Here is an 18,218-nt window from a genome sequence, read left to right as displayed (position 1 = left end):
GAAACACTGTCGTGGTGAATATTTAAATTGCCTATCTGTTGTTCTCTTTTCATTTGGTGCTAGGAATTGAACCCAGGGCCTCAGACATAGAGATGAGGCGGATGCTTTATTTCTATTATCAGCAAGATTTAAACATTTTTCTTTCTTTCTTTTTACTTTTTGGGTCACACCCGGTGATGCACAGGGTTACTCCTGGCTCTGCGTTCAGGAATCATTCCTGGCGGTGCTCGGGGGACCATATGGGATGCTGGGAATTGAACCCAGGTCAGCCGCACGCAAGGCAAACACCCTAGCCACTGTACTATCGCTCCAGTCCCAATTTAGACATTTTTCCACTGGACTGGTAATTTGTAACTTTTTTTCTGAAAGAGCCAAGTCAGTTCCTAATTCACACCTATTTTTCTGTCAGGCTGCAGCTGTTTATTTTTAGAAGCAATATAACTATTAAAACTTTACGATATAAACGTCAAGTAAAATTGCAAAAGTTAGAAAAGGAAGTTTTTCCAATTAACACAGTATAATCCCAATTTACCTAAACTGTCTACAAAGTTTATTTAACTTAAACTTCTGATTGCACTAAACCTGCGTACTACTTTCGGTGGGATATTTTAATAATATTAATTCTTCCAATCCATGACAGGTATTTTTGTTTTAGGGCCATGGCAGTGGTACTCAGGGCTTGCTACTGAAGGGTCCAGGGGACCAAATGGGATGCTGGGATCAAACCTAGGGTTAGCTGTGTCCAAGGACAGCATGTTACCATGGCACTCTCTACTAATGTTTTTTTTTTTTTTCATTTATTATGTCTTCTTCAGTTTCTTTCATGAGTGTATCTAATAATTTTCAATCTACTTCACATTTTGAAGTCTTCACCATTTTAGTTCAATTTATTACTCAGTAACGTATCAGACTTGTTTTGGTGGGGGTGGTTAGGGCCACACCCAGCAGTATTCAGGGCTCACTGCTGGCTCTGTGCTCAGTGGTCATTCCTTGATGGTGCTTGAGGTACCATTATGCATTGCTGGGGATAACCCCTGTATTATCTCTCTGGCCCATCTCTTGTTTTTAACCCAAATGTAAATACATTAATCTCTTATGATAATTATTGTAATATTAAGATGCAACATACTGACTTTGTATACTGCAACTTGACTGAATTCATCAGTTCTGTTTCCTAAAGGAGTTTTAGGGTTTTTCTATACACAATGTCATTTCCAAGTAGTTCCTTTCCAACTCGGAAACCTTTTATTTATTTTTTTTGCTTAAGGGCTCTGACTAGAATTTCCAATACCACTTATGTCTATTCTGTAAGACATACTGAACAGTTTCAAAACTAACAACATGAACATCACTATTAATTATAAACCCAAGTCACGTTTTTCTTACAATTCTATTTATTCTTAGAATACCTCTCACCAGACTAACACCCAAGGATAGTAGAGATAAGGGCCAGGAGGATTGCTTCATGGCGTGGAAGTTGGCCTCACATGCTGGGGAAAAGGAAGTTGGAATAGAAAAGGGACCACAAGCAAATGATGCTTGGAGGGCTCGCTCGGGATGAGAGATGCGTGCTGAAAGTAGACTACAGACAAACATACAGCCACTTAGTAACTGTAATGCAAACCCTAACACCCAAAAGGAGAGAGAGAGAGTGAAAGGGAATGTGCCTGCCACAGAGGCAGGGGGAGGGATACTGGGAACACTGGTGATGGAGAAAGGGAGGAGGGATGAGTACTCGATCAATATATGACTGAAATGTAAGTTTGTAAGTCTGTTAAAAATTAAAAAACAAAAAACAAAACAAAAAACCCCAAAACCAAAAACACCTCCCACCCAAAGTGTTACCCAAAGTGTTTCTGTATGGTTATCAATTTCATATATATACTTAGTACCAGTAGTTTCTTTAATGGGGGGAAAGGGGAACTTTTCTTTTCTTTTTTTTGCTTTTTGGGTCACACCTGGCGATGTTCAGGAGTTACTTCTGGCTTTGCACTCGGGAATCACTCCTGGTGGTGCTCAGGGGACTATATGGGATGCTGAGAGTCGAACCCGGGCCAGCCGCATGCAAGGCAAATGCCCTACTGCTGTGCTATCGTTCTGCTCCAGCCCCTGAAAGGGAACTTTTCTTCTTCTGGTGATCCTCAGGCTACTGGGCTGGCAAGCCCAAGGTTGTGGTGCTGCTTGGGCCCCACAGTTAGCACCAGTAGTTCCAGCTTACAGTCATTCACTTTAAGATCTGCTTTTATTTTTTGCAATTTAAAAAGACTGCATTTTCATAATGCCACAGGTCAGTGCCTTAATTGCAAGTCCTCTCTAGAGTAATCAATACAATCGAGCATAGTACTCAAAACTCTCAGTATTGAGAAAAGACAGTTTTGCACAAATCTGCAAATATTAAGAATCTGCTTTTCCCCCATTTTTTTGTTTTGGGGTCACACCCTGAGGTGCTCAGAACTTTTTTTCTTGGAGGTGGTTGGGGGACCGAATGCAGTGTTGGGGATTAAACCTGGGCCTCCCTGAATGCAAAGCCTGTACGCAAACCATTGTATCTCCAGACTCTTTTTATTTTATACATAAGCAAAATATTTATATTCTTGAGAAGTCATATCCAACAGTAACATACTTAGGAATTTTAATTAAATTTATTAACAAACAAATGAATTTCAAGATATACTTTAAAAGCTAGATTTCCCCCCCCCCTTTCTGGATCACACCTAATGATGCACAGGGGTTACTCCTAGCTCTGTGCTCAGGAACTATTCCTGGTTATGCTCAAGGGACCATATGGAAAGCTGGGGATGGAAGCTGGGTCAGCTGCGTGCAAGGCCTAAGTGCTTTACTCACTGTACTATTGCTTTGGCCCCCTCATTAATATTTTGGAATAATATTTAATAGCATTATCCCTAACCACCTTTCATAAAGGTACTGTGGGGGAAAAGAGATGCTAAAATGGGTATACTTCCTATAATATAAATTTAAAATAACATTCAATGATACATCTAGGTATTTTTTTCTTACAATTGACTTTTAAAGAAATAACCTTTACAAAACCAATAGTGAGTAGGAACATTAAATAAGGCCCTTAAAAATTTAAGTTACAAAAAGAAACACTAAACAATATGTTTGAACGCTTGCCATAATTTGATACATCTTTGAGGAGTAAGTGAAAAGAGGGGGAAAAAGTGGGGAAAAAAAAGAAGAAAGTACAACATACCAACACCAACAGCACCAAACTGCTGACCAACTAATGAACTGGGACTGAATTGACTGTATGTCGGCATCCTGCCAAAAGGTCCGTAGGAACCCACTGTCTGGAATGAAGAAGTAGATGAGCCTAGTGAAGACTAAAGAAAGACCATAGGTTACTTTCCCAGGCTCTGAACAACATAAATATAATTAAAAAAAAATTGGATATTTAAATTTCCAATTAATTATAGCATTCAATGACTAAACACAAAAGGCAATTATCACAAGCTGGTTTAATATGAATCAGTTAAATAACTAAGTTTAATATCTGTATGCATGTACCAATTAGTCAATGTAGTTAATGTTATGGTCCATAATGAACCCCTGTGAATGAAGATTGTTACAGATTTAGAAAAGAACTAGAGAAAAATTACTGAGTAATACTGCTGGAAAAAAACAGTATATAGGTACACTCCTTTTTTTTTTTTTGCTTTTTGGGTCACACCCGGCAATGCACAGGGGTCATTCCTGGCTCATGCACTCAGGGGGACCATATGGGATGCTGGGATTCGAACCCGGGTCGGCCGCGTGCAAGGCAAACGCCCTACCCGCTGTGCTATCTCTCCAGCCCCAGGTACACTCCATTTTGGGCAAAGCTGACATCCCAACTTGGGTTCTCTTACTCCTTTCTTCAACTTTATGGGGTACTCTCTCTCTTCTCTCTTTTGTATTTCCCCAATAAAACTATTATTCACGAGGAAAGAGGAAAGAGGGGGAAGTATGAAAAGTCACAATTGTTTATACTAAGCCTGATACATAAGTAAAAATTACGATGCTGGAAAAAACACCAGTCTGACTTGTTAAAAGCACCTTTTACTCATCTCCATTTAAATTTTACCTACCACTTAACATGTCTTCAGAGGACTAAAAATAACCAATATCACCATGGCTTGTAGCATACAACACATACAAATACAGTGGCATGGTTCCTAGATTCTGGAGCCAGACTGACTAGGTCTGCTCGAGCTGAGGTTCTAACTCAATTTTCTGATAATTTAAAAAATGGTATTAGAATTTTTTTTGTTTCAATATTGAATGTAATCAAAGTAAAGTGGAAGTAAAGTGAAATTTACCAGTTACACATGCGGGGTGGGGGGCTGGGGAGGTGGGGGGAAGGGGAGAGGTATATCGTGATTCTTGGTGGTGGAATATGTACACTGGTGAAGGGATGGGTGTTTGAGCATTGTATAACAGACTTTAACCTGAACGCTTTGTAACTTTCCACATGGTGAATAAAAGAATTAAAAAAGGTATTAAATTTGGAGTACTGTGAGGATTAAATGTACACGTATAAATGCTTTGGTTCAAATAGTGCTTCTATACCATTAGATCTTAGTCCTACCTTTTGATAAAAAAAGACAGTAAACAAATTTGGGAAACACATTATCCAGTTGTTTTTAGATATGGAGACAACTAAGAAATGCTAAACAATTACATAAACTTTAAATTGAGAAAACTGAAATAACAACAACAACAAACCCCAAACCCTAAATTTTTAATATTGGTAAAAAGCAAAGGCAAGACATATAATGGAATTTATCTGCATTCTAAGACAAATTTACTCATCAGTTACCTGAACGATAGCTGGGTCCTGAGGCAAAGAACATTGTGGTTTTGGTGGTTCACAAACGGTGAGGTCTTTAATATCACTTCCACGGAAAATAATGTATTCAAAGACTTCATCCCGAGGTGGTATTGGACGATCTGTTGGTCTGTCTTCTGTACCAAAGGACCGAACTGGTGAGAGAACAGGGAACATGTGAGAGTTGTGTATTATCACCATTTATTATTGCTGCTCAAGTCTGAGGGGCACACAGGGCAATACCCCAAAATGTTTAGGAGACTGTGTGATATACCATGCATAGAGACTGAGGTTGACTGCATGTATGACATGTGCCTTAAACCTAGCACCATCTCTATGGCACCTGCGTTGTACCTCCTACAAGTGTTCCAAGCTCTAAGAAGTCTATCACTCACAGAACTGTAAATCACAGAGGCCGGGCTGGTGAGTGGGAGAGAACTTGGGAAGTGTGGACACTAGTGGGCACTGGTGAAGGGATTAAGTGTTGGAACACTAATGCCTAAAACTCAATCATGAGTAACTGAGTAAGTCATGGACACACACACACAAACACACAGACACATGAGCAGTCTCAATCAGATGTCAGTCTGAGGTATATCTAAACTCACATAATTAAGTGGTATTATTTAACATTTAAGATAACATTATTCAAAGTTAAACTGTAGAATACCAGCATCACAAATAACAAACTGGCTACAAAGATTTCTGGAATTCCACTCAACTCCACTGGATTAAGATTTTCTGGAAAAAAAGTCTGGAAATCTGAATGTAAACCAATTCCCCCAGTTTTTTAATAAATTTACTAACATGTCAGATTCACTGTCTTAGAAAACTTCTAAAAATGCCTTATTTACATAAGAATTCCAAAAAACCAGAGGCTGCAGTGATAGTACAGGGGTAGGGTGCATGTGCGTGTACTGACAGGGCTGATCAGGGTTCAGTCCCGGCATGAGCCCACCAGGACTGATTCCTGAGCACAGTCCAGTATGCCAAACCCCTCAGGAGGGAAAAAAGACAAAGAATGTTACATTGGTTCAACATCAACTTTTTTTAACCTTTTTTTTTTCTTTGCTTGTTTGCTCTGGGCTGAACCAGGCAGTGTTCAGAGCTTACTCCTGGCTCTGCAATCACCCTAGTGAGCTCAGGAGACCATGAGGTGCTAGGGATCAAACCCCACTCAGTTTCATGTAAGACAAATGCCCAACCTGCTACACTATTGTTCCAGACCCCTGTTATTTACTTTTAAACATGTCTAGGTAACAAATAAACATTAAATAGTCTATTATATCCACGTACTTCAGGTTCCTTGTGGCTCCACTTGGCTATGTACTTAGTCTTACAAGTGCCTACTGCAGGTCATAATTTTTTGTTGTTGTTTTGAGGCCACATCCAGTGTCAGGGATCAAACCAGTCAGTCATGTGCAGGGCAGTATATTCACCCCTGTACTAACTCTCTGGTTCCTTATTTTAAAAAAAAAAATTTCCTTTTTTTTTGGGGGGAGGGGCAGTTAGGACGTATCTGGCTGTACCCAGGGATTATATGTGGTGCTGGGGAAGGAACCTGGATCAGCTGAGTGCAAGGCAAGCACCTTACCCACTCTTCCATCTCTCGGGCCACAACCTCATTTTAATTCTTAATAACTGAAGACTGACTGGGGATGTGGCTCCATGGCAGGCCATTTGCTTTGTATATCGGAGGCATGAGGCCCTAGGTTCATTTGCTGGAACCACCTTCGCACTTCCTGCTCCCTGTCCCCCAAGGTGAGCATATGAGAGCTATCCTCTTGACAAAATTTTAAGTATAGAGCATTTTGCTTGTTAACTATAAGCAAAATGTTGTATAGCAGAGCTCTAGAACTTTACTGAAACTCAGTATCTATTGAATGCTCATTTTCTCTCCACCATCTTAGTATTTACCCTTTGGTGACCAGGAAAAATAAAATGAAAATGAATGTCAAAGATCAATTGGGAAATAAATGGGTACTGATGGTCAAGTGGTAAAGAACAGGGTAAGTTTTAAAGGGCTTGCACTCACAGAAACAACATATTCTGGAGCCGTAAGAGAGTGCACGGTGCAGAAGGCCTGTGCTTTGCTCCAGCACACATACACCCCCCACCTTTTTTTTTTTTTTGCTTTTTGGGTCACACCTGGCAATGCTCAGGGGGCCATATGGGAAGCTGGGAATCGAACCCGGGTTGGTTGTGTGCAAGGCAAACGCCATGCCCGCTGTGCTATCGCTCCACCCCCACCAGCACACCCCTTTGAGCAAGACCAGGAGTGATCTCTGAGCACAAACCCAGGTGTGCCCCCAATAATCTCCCAGGTCCTCCCCCAACCCATATTTTATCTAACACAATTTCTCAGAATTCTACAACTCTGGTCACCTTCCTCCCAAAATAGACCACAGTGTCTATAACAAATAAATATCACCACCACCACCACCACCACCATCATCATCATCATCCCGTCGATTGTCGAATTTCTTGAGCTGTCTCAGTTATGTCTCCATTCGTCCAAGCCCCAAGCCCTGAGATTTTAGAAGCCTCTCTCTACTCGTCCTTCCCAAGGATGCCGCATTGGGGACTCTTTCAGGGTCAGGGGAATGAGACCCAGCTTGTTAACTGGTTTTGGAATATTAATACACCATGGGGACTTTGCCAGGCTCTCCCATGTGGGCAGGAAACTCCCGGTAGTTTGCCAGGTTCTCCCAGAAGGAGAAGTAGGCTATAAGATAAATATAGATTAAATAATATTAAACATGTATGAGTGACTGTGTAAGTGTTATATTCTAAGGATGACAATAATCTAAACGGAAAACACAGATTAGAGCTGAAGTGACAGTAGAAGAGGTAGGGGACTTTCCTTGCAAACAGCAGACCAGGGTTCAATCCCTGTATTGTACCCCGAGCCTGTCCAGGAGTGATCCTTGACTACAGGGCCTGGAGTAAGCCCTAAGCAATGCTGGATGTGATCTCAAAGGAAAAACAAACACCCCCCCCCAAGATCCCTGCAGATTAAAGTGACATGAAATATAGTAGAGTAGGAAGATCCATAAAATCAGTTCTTCCAGTGAAACAAGTAGATGACACGCACTGTCTGAATGTACCGTTTGGAACTATGGGATCTGTTTTAACACTTGCAGTATCCTTGGGAATACTTGATGAGAGCATTTGGTATTCCACAGAGTGACTCGTTATTCCCGTTCTTAATTTTCCATCTCATAAATGATAGCCAAGGAGAAGCAGAGCAGTGTTCCTGGTACAGCTTGTGGGTACCCAGTTGACAATAAGCACCTCATCCTTCAAAAAATTGGGCTCTATGATTTGATCTGTTGGCACTTCACAGAGGAGCCCGCACATCGATTCCAGTCCTCCTGCTGTCCTCAGCAGTGTAGTAGGCAAAGGCACGTCAGGGAAAGACCATCCTCACCTCAGCCCAACAGCAGTTACTTTAAAAAACTAGAAAATATGTAAATCAATGTCACCTTAATTAAAAAGGAAAAAGAGCAAACTAAACTTAAACCCAGCAGAAGAAAATGATGATTAGAATAGAGATAGAATAGAGAGGCAAAAAAAAAAAAAAAATCTATGGGGGCGGGGGAAATCAACAGAAGTTGAGGATCCCCTTAAGGAACAGGGTAAAAGAAACAAAAGAACTATTAGCAGAAATAAAAGCAAGAGTATTACCAAACTGACTTAAAAAGAAACAGTATCTCCATTGGTCCGTAACAGATTCTATCAAAATTCAAAACTTCCAAAATCTATTACTATTAAATTCTATTGAATGCTTGAAGAATCCGCAACAGTTACAATTAAAGTTCCCCAAATAATAGAAGCAAACATTTTATAACACATTTTAAGAGTTTTATCACCCAAACTTAAGAAAACTTGAGACCCAGGGATGCTCAATGGCAACCCCTTACAAGCACAATAGAAAGATCGCTCCCGGGATGGAGTGATAGCACAGTGGGTACGGCATTTGCCTTGCATGCGGCAGACCCGGGTTCAATTCCCAGCATCCCATATGGTCCTCTGAGCACGGCCAGGGGTAAATTCTGAGTGCAGAGCCAGGAGTGACCCCTGAGCATCGCTGGGTGTGATCCAAAAAGAAAAAGAAAAAGGAAAAAAAAAGAAAGATCACTCCCTAGCACCGCAGTTGGTTCTCCAGTGCCAGAGTGTAGACTCTGCAATCAATGTGCCACTCTGATCCTCACAGCATCAGCATTACCACCACACAGCAGGAAGGGGTGAAACAACTGTTATGAATCCAGACACAAGAATTCTCAGTAAAGTATAAGCCAACCGAATCCAAAAGTACATCAAAACATTGTACAGTTAATAAGCAGGGCAATATTCTAGAAATACCAGGGTAAAAAAATCCAGAAACTCAAAATATTTTTTTCAACAAAATCTACTATGTAACTGAAATTAGGGAAACAATACAACAGAAAAACATTTTCTAAAATTTAACACCCTTTTATAATAAACTAGAAAAAAAGTAAACATCCTGAGCATGGTAAAGGGAATATATGAAAAACACATACTCAATGGTGAAAAAGACTGAAAGCTGTACTGCAAGATCAGAATGACTTGCTTTTGGCCAGCTATTCAGTGTACCATAACAGTGTATCAGAAGTTCTAGTTGCGATGACTAAACAAGCTGCAGTCATCCAAATGGGAGAGGAAGTAGAACTGCAGACTACATGATTCCCTCTACAGAAAATCCCACAGATCCATTAAAAGGAAAAGAGCTAATAACTGAATTCAGCAAATCAACTAACAAAAACCAGTTATGTTTTTCCACATAGGATTTGATGAATCCAAAAATAAAATCAAGAAAATGATTCTGAAGTTGGAGAATTAGCTCAATACACTGAGCTCATACTTTGTGTACAAGAGGCTTTGGTTTGATAGAAGGCAAGTTCCTGGGAGCAACACCTGAGCTGCCAACAGTTCCTCAGTAATTGGGAGTGGCCCAAAAACCAAAACCAAACAAGAATTCGATCACATTAGCATACACCAGAATAAGACACCTAAGAAATCCTGTAAGAAATCCTATAGGAATAAGTTATGTAGAAAAGATAGATTATACAGTATATAGTAACTATATAGGGGTGTGGCCGGCTGGGAGGGGGCAGGGCAGTGCTCAAGAACCACGGAGTACTCCAAGGTACTATTAACTACATGACACTGCATGCAGTGTCAGGGACTGAACTCGGTGTCTCTTATACACTAGGCTCCTGCTCTATCACTTGAACTATCCAGCCCCTCCAAGAATAAATGTTAGTAAGTAAAAAGGCTTATAAACTGACATTTATAAAACATAGCTAACATTAAAAACAACCCCCAAAATGGAAAGTCACTCCACGTCCATGGATTGGGAGAATTTATTATGATCACAATACTCCTCCCAGGGACTTACGAAACTCCTACTAAAATTACAAACACCCCTTTTCTGAAATAGAAAAGACAAACTTCAGATTCACACGGAACTTTAAACGAACCCAAATAATCAAAATAATCTTGAAAAGTTGAAAGACTTATCTATTCTAATCACAAACTTATATATAGCATGAGGATAGAGTGATTAGTACAGCAGATAGGATGCTTGCCTTGCACACAGCCGACCCAGGTTCAATCCCTGACACCCCACACAGTCCCCAAGCCCTGCCAGGCCCAGGAGTAAGCCCTTAGCACTGCTGGGTATGTTCCCTACCCCCAAAACACTGAACTATAGCATGTCAAAATATGTCCTGACAGGACACACAAATTATTGAACAAAGTGTAGAGTCCAGAAATAAACTCAAACATCTATAGTAAGTTAATACTTAGCAACGGGATGACAGTGTCACAGTGTCATCTATAGTAAATTTATTTTGCAAACTTTTCTTTTGGGAGGCAGTGATGGGAACTGGACCCCTCTCACATACAAAAGGCAAGTGCTTTTCCACTGACCTACATATTCTAGCAGCCAACTAATTTAGGACAAGAGTCCCAAACCATTTGATTTGGGTGTGTGAGGAACAGCTTCTTTGAAATATGGTTCTGGGGCCATAGAATATGGTGGTAGAGTGCAATATTTGATGCAGCAACTTGGCTTCTACCACCCCAGCACCACACATAGTGTTCTGAGAATCACCAGGTATAATCCTTGAGTACAGAGCTAGGCGTAACCTCTACATTAGCTGTGACCTCCCCCCAAAATCAAGTTTTGAGACAAATGGATAATCACACCTAAAAAAGATGGACTGGGCTGGAGATAAAGTACAGCAGGTAAGGTGGTTTACCTTACACGTACCTGAACCCAGGTTCCATTCCTGGCACCCCTTCCAATCCCCGAAGCCCACCAGGCCTGATCTGAATGAAGAGCCAAGGAGTAAGCTGTGAGCACAGCTGAGTGTGGACCAAAAATAATTATGTATGTAAAATATTTAAAAAAAAAAGATGGATGAGAACCCTACCTAATTCCATATATAAGAATTAACTCAAAGTGGTTATAATACTGTGATATAACAAATGCATCTATTTTGGTCTTCATCTCAGCACTTATCCAAAGCTCCTTAACCCTTTGTAATTTTCTCAGAGAATGGTACTAAGAGTGTCTTTTAATTCTGGTTCCTGTCTTTTGACTGGGTTCCCAAATTTTTTGGGTAGTAAACAATTTTGTTCAACTGAGAAAAGTCTTGGTTGGCTCCTGGAAAAGCTTTGGGAAAGCGACTGGTCACCCGAAATTAAGCTATAATTAATTGCAAAGTTGAGCCTCACCCCATCCCGAGGAGAGGCTGAAACTCATTAATCATGATCAAGCCTGTGATGAAGCCTCCACTCAGGGTTTGAAGAACTTCCAGGTTATGAAGGAACATGTGGAGCCACTGGAAGGATGAACTGCCTCCAGGGGGCAGGGAAGCACTGCACATGGTGCCACAGACCAGGTTCCCCTCAGCTGTTCCTGAGCTTCTGAGAACAAGCCAGTGACCTAATATTTCACGTAAGTTGCTTTCCTTAGTTTTGTGAGCTGTTCTAGGAAATGACAAAAAGCAAGAAGGTTGTGGGAAGTCTCAGTTTATAGTCGTATAGTTCGTAATCTGGGATTGGAGGTTGCTGTCCAGTGGGCGCAGGGATACAGTTCTGTCATACTGAGACTCTCAAGACCCTCCAGAGCACCTGAATTAAACCTCAGATAATCCCGTTGGTAGCTGGAGAACTGGAGAACTGGGTGAGGTGGGCGGCAGTTTCCTCTCCCTCAGCCACTGCCCCCACCGTAATTTTGGAGACTAAAAATACTGAGGGCAGATCGGAAGCCTCAATAGAAATAGTTTTTCTTCTGGTAGGCAATGAGCTAAGACTGCTATTAGACCCCAAACTTGAAATCTATTAAAGTTAGCATAAGAGTCGATCTTTCGAACTTTGAATTTGACAACGGTTTCTTAGATTTCATCACCAGAAAGAGTGAACCTCATAAAAATCCAAACTTGGGTATCAAAGAACATTACAAGAATAATAAAGATGAATTATAGATGGGACAGATATTTGCAAGCCGTAAGAGTCTCAAATCTAGAACACGTAGATTTTTTGGGAGGTGGGGTGAGCCATACCCGGAAATGCTCAGGGCTGACTTCTGGCTCTGCACTCAGTAATTATTCTTGGCAGTGCTCGGAAGACCATATGGGATGCCAGGAATCCAACCCAGGTCAGACAAGGCAAGCATGCAAGGCAAGCGCCCTACTTGCTATACTATTTCTCCACCCCTAGAACATATAGAATTATGAACAGTACAAAAATACAAGAATGCCATCTTTGAAAGAATACTTTTAAAAGAAACTGAAACAAACTCTGAAAAAGTGTTTAATATCACTGATCATTATGGAAATAAAAATCATCGCAAGACACTACTTGGCAACTACTACAGGTCTTAATAAAAAAATAAAACTAACCCAAGCACTATCAGCCAGTCATGGCCCCACACCAAAAAATTTTTTTAAAAAAGAAAAAGTATGGGCAAGACTGTGGAGAAAATGAATTTTTTGCACATTGCTAGTAAAAAAATCAGCTGCTGTGGAAAACAGCTTGGATGTTCCTTAAAAAATTAAACAAAATTCCCATTTGACTCAGCAATTTCCCTTGAATGTATGTGTCCACAAGCAGTATTCATAATAGCCAAAAAGTAGAAGAAATTCAAATGCCTATCAACAGATGAATGTATAAACAATTGTTTTTTTGTATTCATACAGTAGCACACACCCACCAAAACGCCAATGACGTAAATAAAATTAAATGTTGAAGCGTTACAAGCTCTAAAACAAAATACTAATGGAAAGGAGTCAGACATAAAACATCACACACTATACGCTCTCTTCTGTATGATACATTTAGTACAGTCAGCCAGAGAAACAGAAAGTGGTGGTGGTGGTAAATGGGTAGGGGCCGAGAGAAGTAGGAAGAATTACTTAATGGTAAGGGAATTCTAAAGTGATGGAAATGTTTTTTCAAATTAAGGAGAGGTGGTGGTTACAACATTGTGACTACACTAAATGCCTCTGACTCATACAGTTATAATGGCTAATTGTATGTTACAGAAATTTCACTTCGATAAAGCACATACCTCCAAATATAGTCTGGAAGAAAATACACAAAATAATAATGGGGTTAGAATGTTGAAACTAGTGGTGATTGTTCTCTATATTATAAACGTCACCATGTTGCCACATTGTGTTAATAAGTATTCTAGTTTTTCTCATTCCCTAAGTTAGGAAAAAATGTTCTTTTAAGTGTTTAAAATCATTCTCTTTTAAAAATGTTTAAAAGAAAGTGGAAAATAGGAAAATATATTTGTGGTGAAGAGTATGACTTCATACTTCTGACTAAATAGTAAAGATTAACTAGCATGCCTTCCATGATTATCTTCTAAAAAGATTAGTAAAGAATCTGGCAAAATCATTTACCTGAAAAATCTCGAACAGATCTGGGGATGTGGTTCAACTGAATGTATGAAGCCCTGAGTTCAATCCCTGGCACTGCTACAGCAACCCTGTCTGTCTGTCTGTCTGTCTGCATCTCCCTCCCTCCCCCTCCTTCTCTCTCTGCAGATCCAATGATAGTTGGAAATGATCACTCTGGACAAGAGCTGAGTACTGAAAGGAGGTAAAGTGATATCCATGATAACTTTTCAGTAACAGTACTGCCTAAAAGGGGTAGGGAGAGGGGAGGGAGGGAGGGGGGAGAGAGGGGAAGAGAGGAAGAGGGAGAGAGGGAGATAGAGAGGTGTCTGCCATAGAGCAGAGACAGGCTGGGGGAGGGGATGACAGTAGGGAAACTGAAGACACTGATGGTGGGAAATGTACACCGGTGAAGGGACTGGTGCTGGAACATTGTGTGACTGAAACCCAATCCTGTACAACCTTGTAACTCTATCTCACAGTGATTCAATAAAAGAAAATAATAAAAAATAAAAGTGAACCCCCCACCCCAAATCCGTAGATCAAGGCATGTTCAAACATCACACATGGTTAACTCCCCAAATACGTCTCCATTATAAAATACCAAAGTTTTCCAAGTAAAACATGACCAACACAACATAATTTAAAGCTCTCCAAGGCCTTCGGTGGTAGAATTGGTCACACATGGTGCAAGAGGCTACACCATGCAATGCTCAGAGGACTCTAGAGGTGCCAGGATCAAACCAGTCGATTCCTCTGATCCAAACTCTTGAAATTAGGCTCTCCTATCTATTGATAAGGAAGAGAAAGCAAGTTTGCTGAATACGAAAATGTGATTTCATAAATGAAAGGCTGAATTAATCAAGAAAAGCCCAAAAGTCTGGGGCCAGCAGGTAATACAACACGAGCCCAACCTGGCTTCAATCCTGGGCACCCAATACCATCTCCCCAGCCAGCCAGGAAGTGATCCTCAAACCCTGAACACACAGCCACCAGGAGTAAGCCCTGAACACTGCTGGGTGTGGCCCCAAAACAAAAACAAAAATGAAATGCTCAAAAGTCAATTAAGTCAATTAAGAGATTAAGACTACGTAAATTAAAGTGGAAATCTACAATAAGATTATATGGTAACCCTAGTTACCAGAAAGTCCAGAAAGTCAGCCTTTAGTCTTCTACACACAGATCCTCCTGCACCAACCCACCCTCAATTTCAGGCTAGTTTTCCTCAGTGTTTTCCAAAGAGCTCCATTGTGGCTGCCTGCCGGAATTCTACACTTTCTCCCCAGAGTTATGAAAGGAACTGGCTTGTGAAAATTTACAGAGGCTAGATATCTAGGGAAGAGTTGCACTTTCTTCCTGGAAGAATATTTTTCCAGATGTCAGTCTGTCCTTCCCCCGCCTCCACCTGCAAATGCCTCAGAAACATTCAGAATGTTCACCAAATATTTGGGTATTGTGACCCAGCTGACACAAATTAAGCATCACCAACTGCACCTATTCCCATCTGTGAGGAGTTAAGCCCTGAAGACCACTACTGGTTGTGACCCAACTCCCCCACAACCCCCAAAATATCTAAAAATACCATTGTTTATAACCACCCCCTTCTAGAATCAAAAGACCTTAAGGATAAGATCTGTATCTGTATCATCTTCACAATGCCCATAGTTATCTAACCCAGTAGCCTACATATTGCTGAATATGAATATTTCCTAAATTATACTGTGAAAAAATAGCTAGTATTTCCAAATTACTTAATATTGTTTAATACCATGGAAATTGAGTTAAATTATATAAACCTATTTAGGATAAAATGGACTATAGCAAATATCAGTAACTGGTTATCAATAGGAGAAAGAGAAAAACAAAAACATAAAACCCAGCCCAGCATATATAGAAAAACCAGAAAACAAACAACAAAACTCAACAGTGATGAAATGTTCTAGGTACTTTTTTTCCTCTGATATTTATCCGTGGGTACAATTCTGATTTTCACTTGGGGCCACACTCAGAAGTGCTCGAAGGGTTGCTTCCAAGGAGGCCTGGGGGGGCAGTGGCATGATCAAACTAGCAACTGTAGCATGCAAAGCATATACTTCAGGCCTTCCAGCCATCTCTCCTGCTCCCAGAGTACAATTCTTATTACACATCCAAGGGCATACTGACTCTTGCTGAAATCATGAGATATACAACTATCTAGAATAAACTGCTTCATAAAGGTTTCATACATATTTAAACTGCTAAATAGGAAAGGAGCACCATTTATGAACTATCTTTCTATAATGTCTCTTGCACAGACCTTGACAGCAGGATTACAATAACAGGATTTGGTTTTTACTTGGAGTTAATTAGCCTCACAAAAACTACAGCCGAAAACTTATTTCGGTATACCTGCGGCCTCTCACTGCCTTCCTTCAGGTAGGCTGCATTACTGTACTAGAGCATCTCTCTGGTCTCTATTATCTCTTCCTGTAGCCACTAACAGACCTGTCACTCAGACATCACTGAATGACCTCCCTGCCCTCTCGTCAGTTTATATATACAAGGATAGAAACCCCCTCTATCTTGTGGGTCATCAACTCAGATGACTTTCCTTTTATCTCTTTAAATAAGCTATTTAAGTGAATTCTTGGTGCTGAGAAGGAAATATAAGGGTAAGGCAATTGCCCTGCATGTGGTCAACCTAGGTTCCATCACTGGGTGTGGCCCCAAACACTCCCCAGTCCCCCAACCTAAACTCCTTAGCAATTTAAAATTCCTTACTACTTATCTCTAAAGATAAAAGAACTACCCATTTTACTAAAAAGAACCAAAGAGTCTTGTATCCTGTTCATTTATACACTTCATCATCCTCACTCTTTCCTCTTCCTTGTGTTCTTAGAGGAAGAAGATCCTTATATTCTTTTTTAATCCAAAGTTATTTTTTCCACAGTACAGACTGGAAATCTTGCCTAGTTAATGAAATGACGCTCTCTTTTACATTTTCACTTGTTTCCTCCATATAAGAGTCTTCCCATTGGGTTATTAATATATGCAGATTTACCCATATTTTTCCTCAGTGATGAGAACTTCAGTGTAAAGAAATAATGAATAGTGAGCCATTATTTAGAATTTAGAAATGGTGAGTTGTGGGTGTCATTCAAGGGGTAGAGTATAAAGTTTGAGTGTGCAATTCCATGGTTTCAATTCCCTGCAGCCCCCCTACAGTTGAAAGTTAAAAATTAAACAAAACACACACATACACAAAGAGAAAGAATATGTTGAGAACTATAAAGCTAAAGGAACAATCTGGAAAGTAATATGTTGATACAGTAATAATAAAATAATAGTAATAATATAAAAATTTAAAAATATTTTTAAAAGGACACTTTGAAAATGTGAAAGTGTAGATAAGGAAGACTGATACATTTCTGTAAAACTCAGGACGGCAAGAACTGCTCTACATTTCTTATCAGAGAATAATATATCCCTAGTAGTATCTTCATTGACCACACATTTTCTTAGTAAACATGAAATTGCTCAAATGGTAGAGCATATCCCTTGCATAACAAGGGCCTCTGTTCATTCCTGGCACAGCGCATTCCCTAAGCACCATCAAGTGTGTCCCCAATAAAACAAAACTCATACATTTTCCCAAAACAATTCTTTATGTAAACAACAAATAATTTGATTATAAACAACAAGGAACACGGATGAGGGGGGGATGCTGATGGCCAGTGGTTAAATATAGCAAGATAATGCAATTCCTGTTTCTTTACAATTAAATTTTTTTTTTTCTTTTTGGGTCACACCCAGAGATGCACAGGGGTTACTCCTGGCTCTGCACTCAGGAATTACCCCTGGCTGTGCTCAGGGGACCATATGGGATGCTAGGAATCAAACCTGGGACGGCCGCGTGCAAGGCAAACGCCCTACCCGCTGTGCTATCACTCCAGCCCCTACAATTAATTTTTAAAAGAAAAATTTTAAGGTGAAAACAAATGTGTAATGTAGATTTAGCTAGCTTCGAGGACAACAGCCATGATATCCTGGTGAGAAGCCAGCTGAATCCATGTCTTCCACTCTCCCAAAGCTCTGACTCGGGGACTGACCCAGGCCACATCAGGGTCACAGAGCTTTTCCCCAGCCTGTTTCATTTGGTGTTTGCTGGACTTCACAGTCACAATGAAACTGTGTTGTCTTCCGTGTTTCATTCACAGCTGACTCGGGTTGGAGAGAACCTGAGGCTGGCATAGAGGTCTCTTTCTTCTAGGGGTGTCTTCTGGGGATATGTGGGCCCAAGTCTCGGGTGTGGGCAGCTGGGTGTGGATGTGATCTTTTTGTGCAAGGCTGTGAACTCGTTGTAGCACTGCTTTCTTGACTTTCAATGCTTTTGTGTGGTTTCAGCTCTAAGGAGATGCCCTTCTGTCAGCAGCATCTTTATGGAAAGGGATGGAAATTAGCTTTGATTTTATTCT

The 18,218-nt window shown here is 40.4% G+C and overlaps 1 protein-coding gene across 5 annotated transcripts in view; it reads right to left on the bottom strand.

Annotated features, from left to right (window-relative positions):
- The window catches only part of LSM14A (LSM14A mRNA processing body assembly factor), a 62,979-nt gene that overhangs the window by 30,541 nt on the left and 14,220 nt on the right, over nt 1–18,218 (bottom strand). For 3 of the 5 annotated variants that reach the window (XM_055145759.1, XM_055145761.1, XM_055145763.1), the window contains exons 2-3: nt 4,820–4,983; nt 3,215–3,344 (exon numbers count right to left, since the gene is read on the bottom strand). In XM_055145759.1, the coding sequence (XP_055001734.1) occupies nt 3,215–3,344; nt 4,820–4,983 (294 nt within the window). The remainder of the gene's footprint in view (nt 1–3,214; nt 3,345–4,819; nt 4,984–18,218) is intronic. The other 2 variants (XM_055145760.1, XM_055145762.1) reach the window with 1 other exon arrangement.

This window comes from Sorex araneus, chromosome 8 (genome assembly GCF_027595985.1).
Source record: "Sorex araneus isolate mSorAra2 chromosome 8, mSorAra2.pri, whole genome shotgun sequence".
NCBI classification, from domain to species: Eukaryota; Metazoa; Chordata; class Mammalia; order Eulipotyphla; family Soricidae; genus Sorex; species Sorex araneus.
The sequence above is the reverse complement of the archived record's forward strand: the minus strand, read 5'-3'. Positions and strand labels throughout refer to the sequence as shown.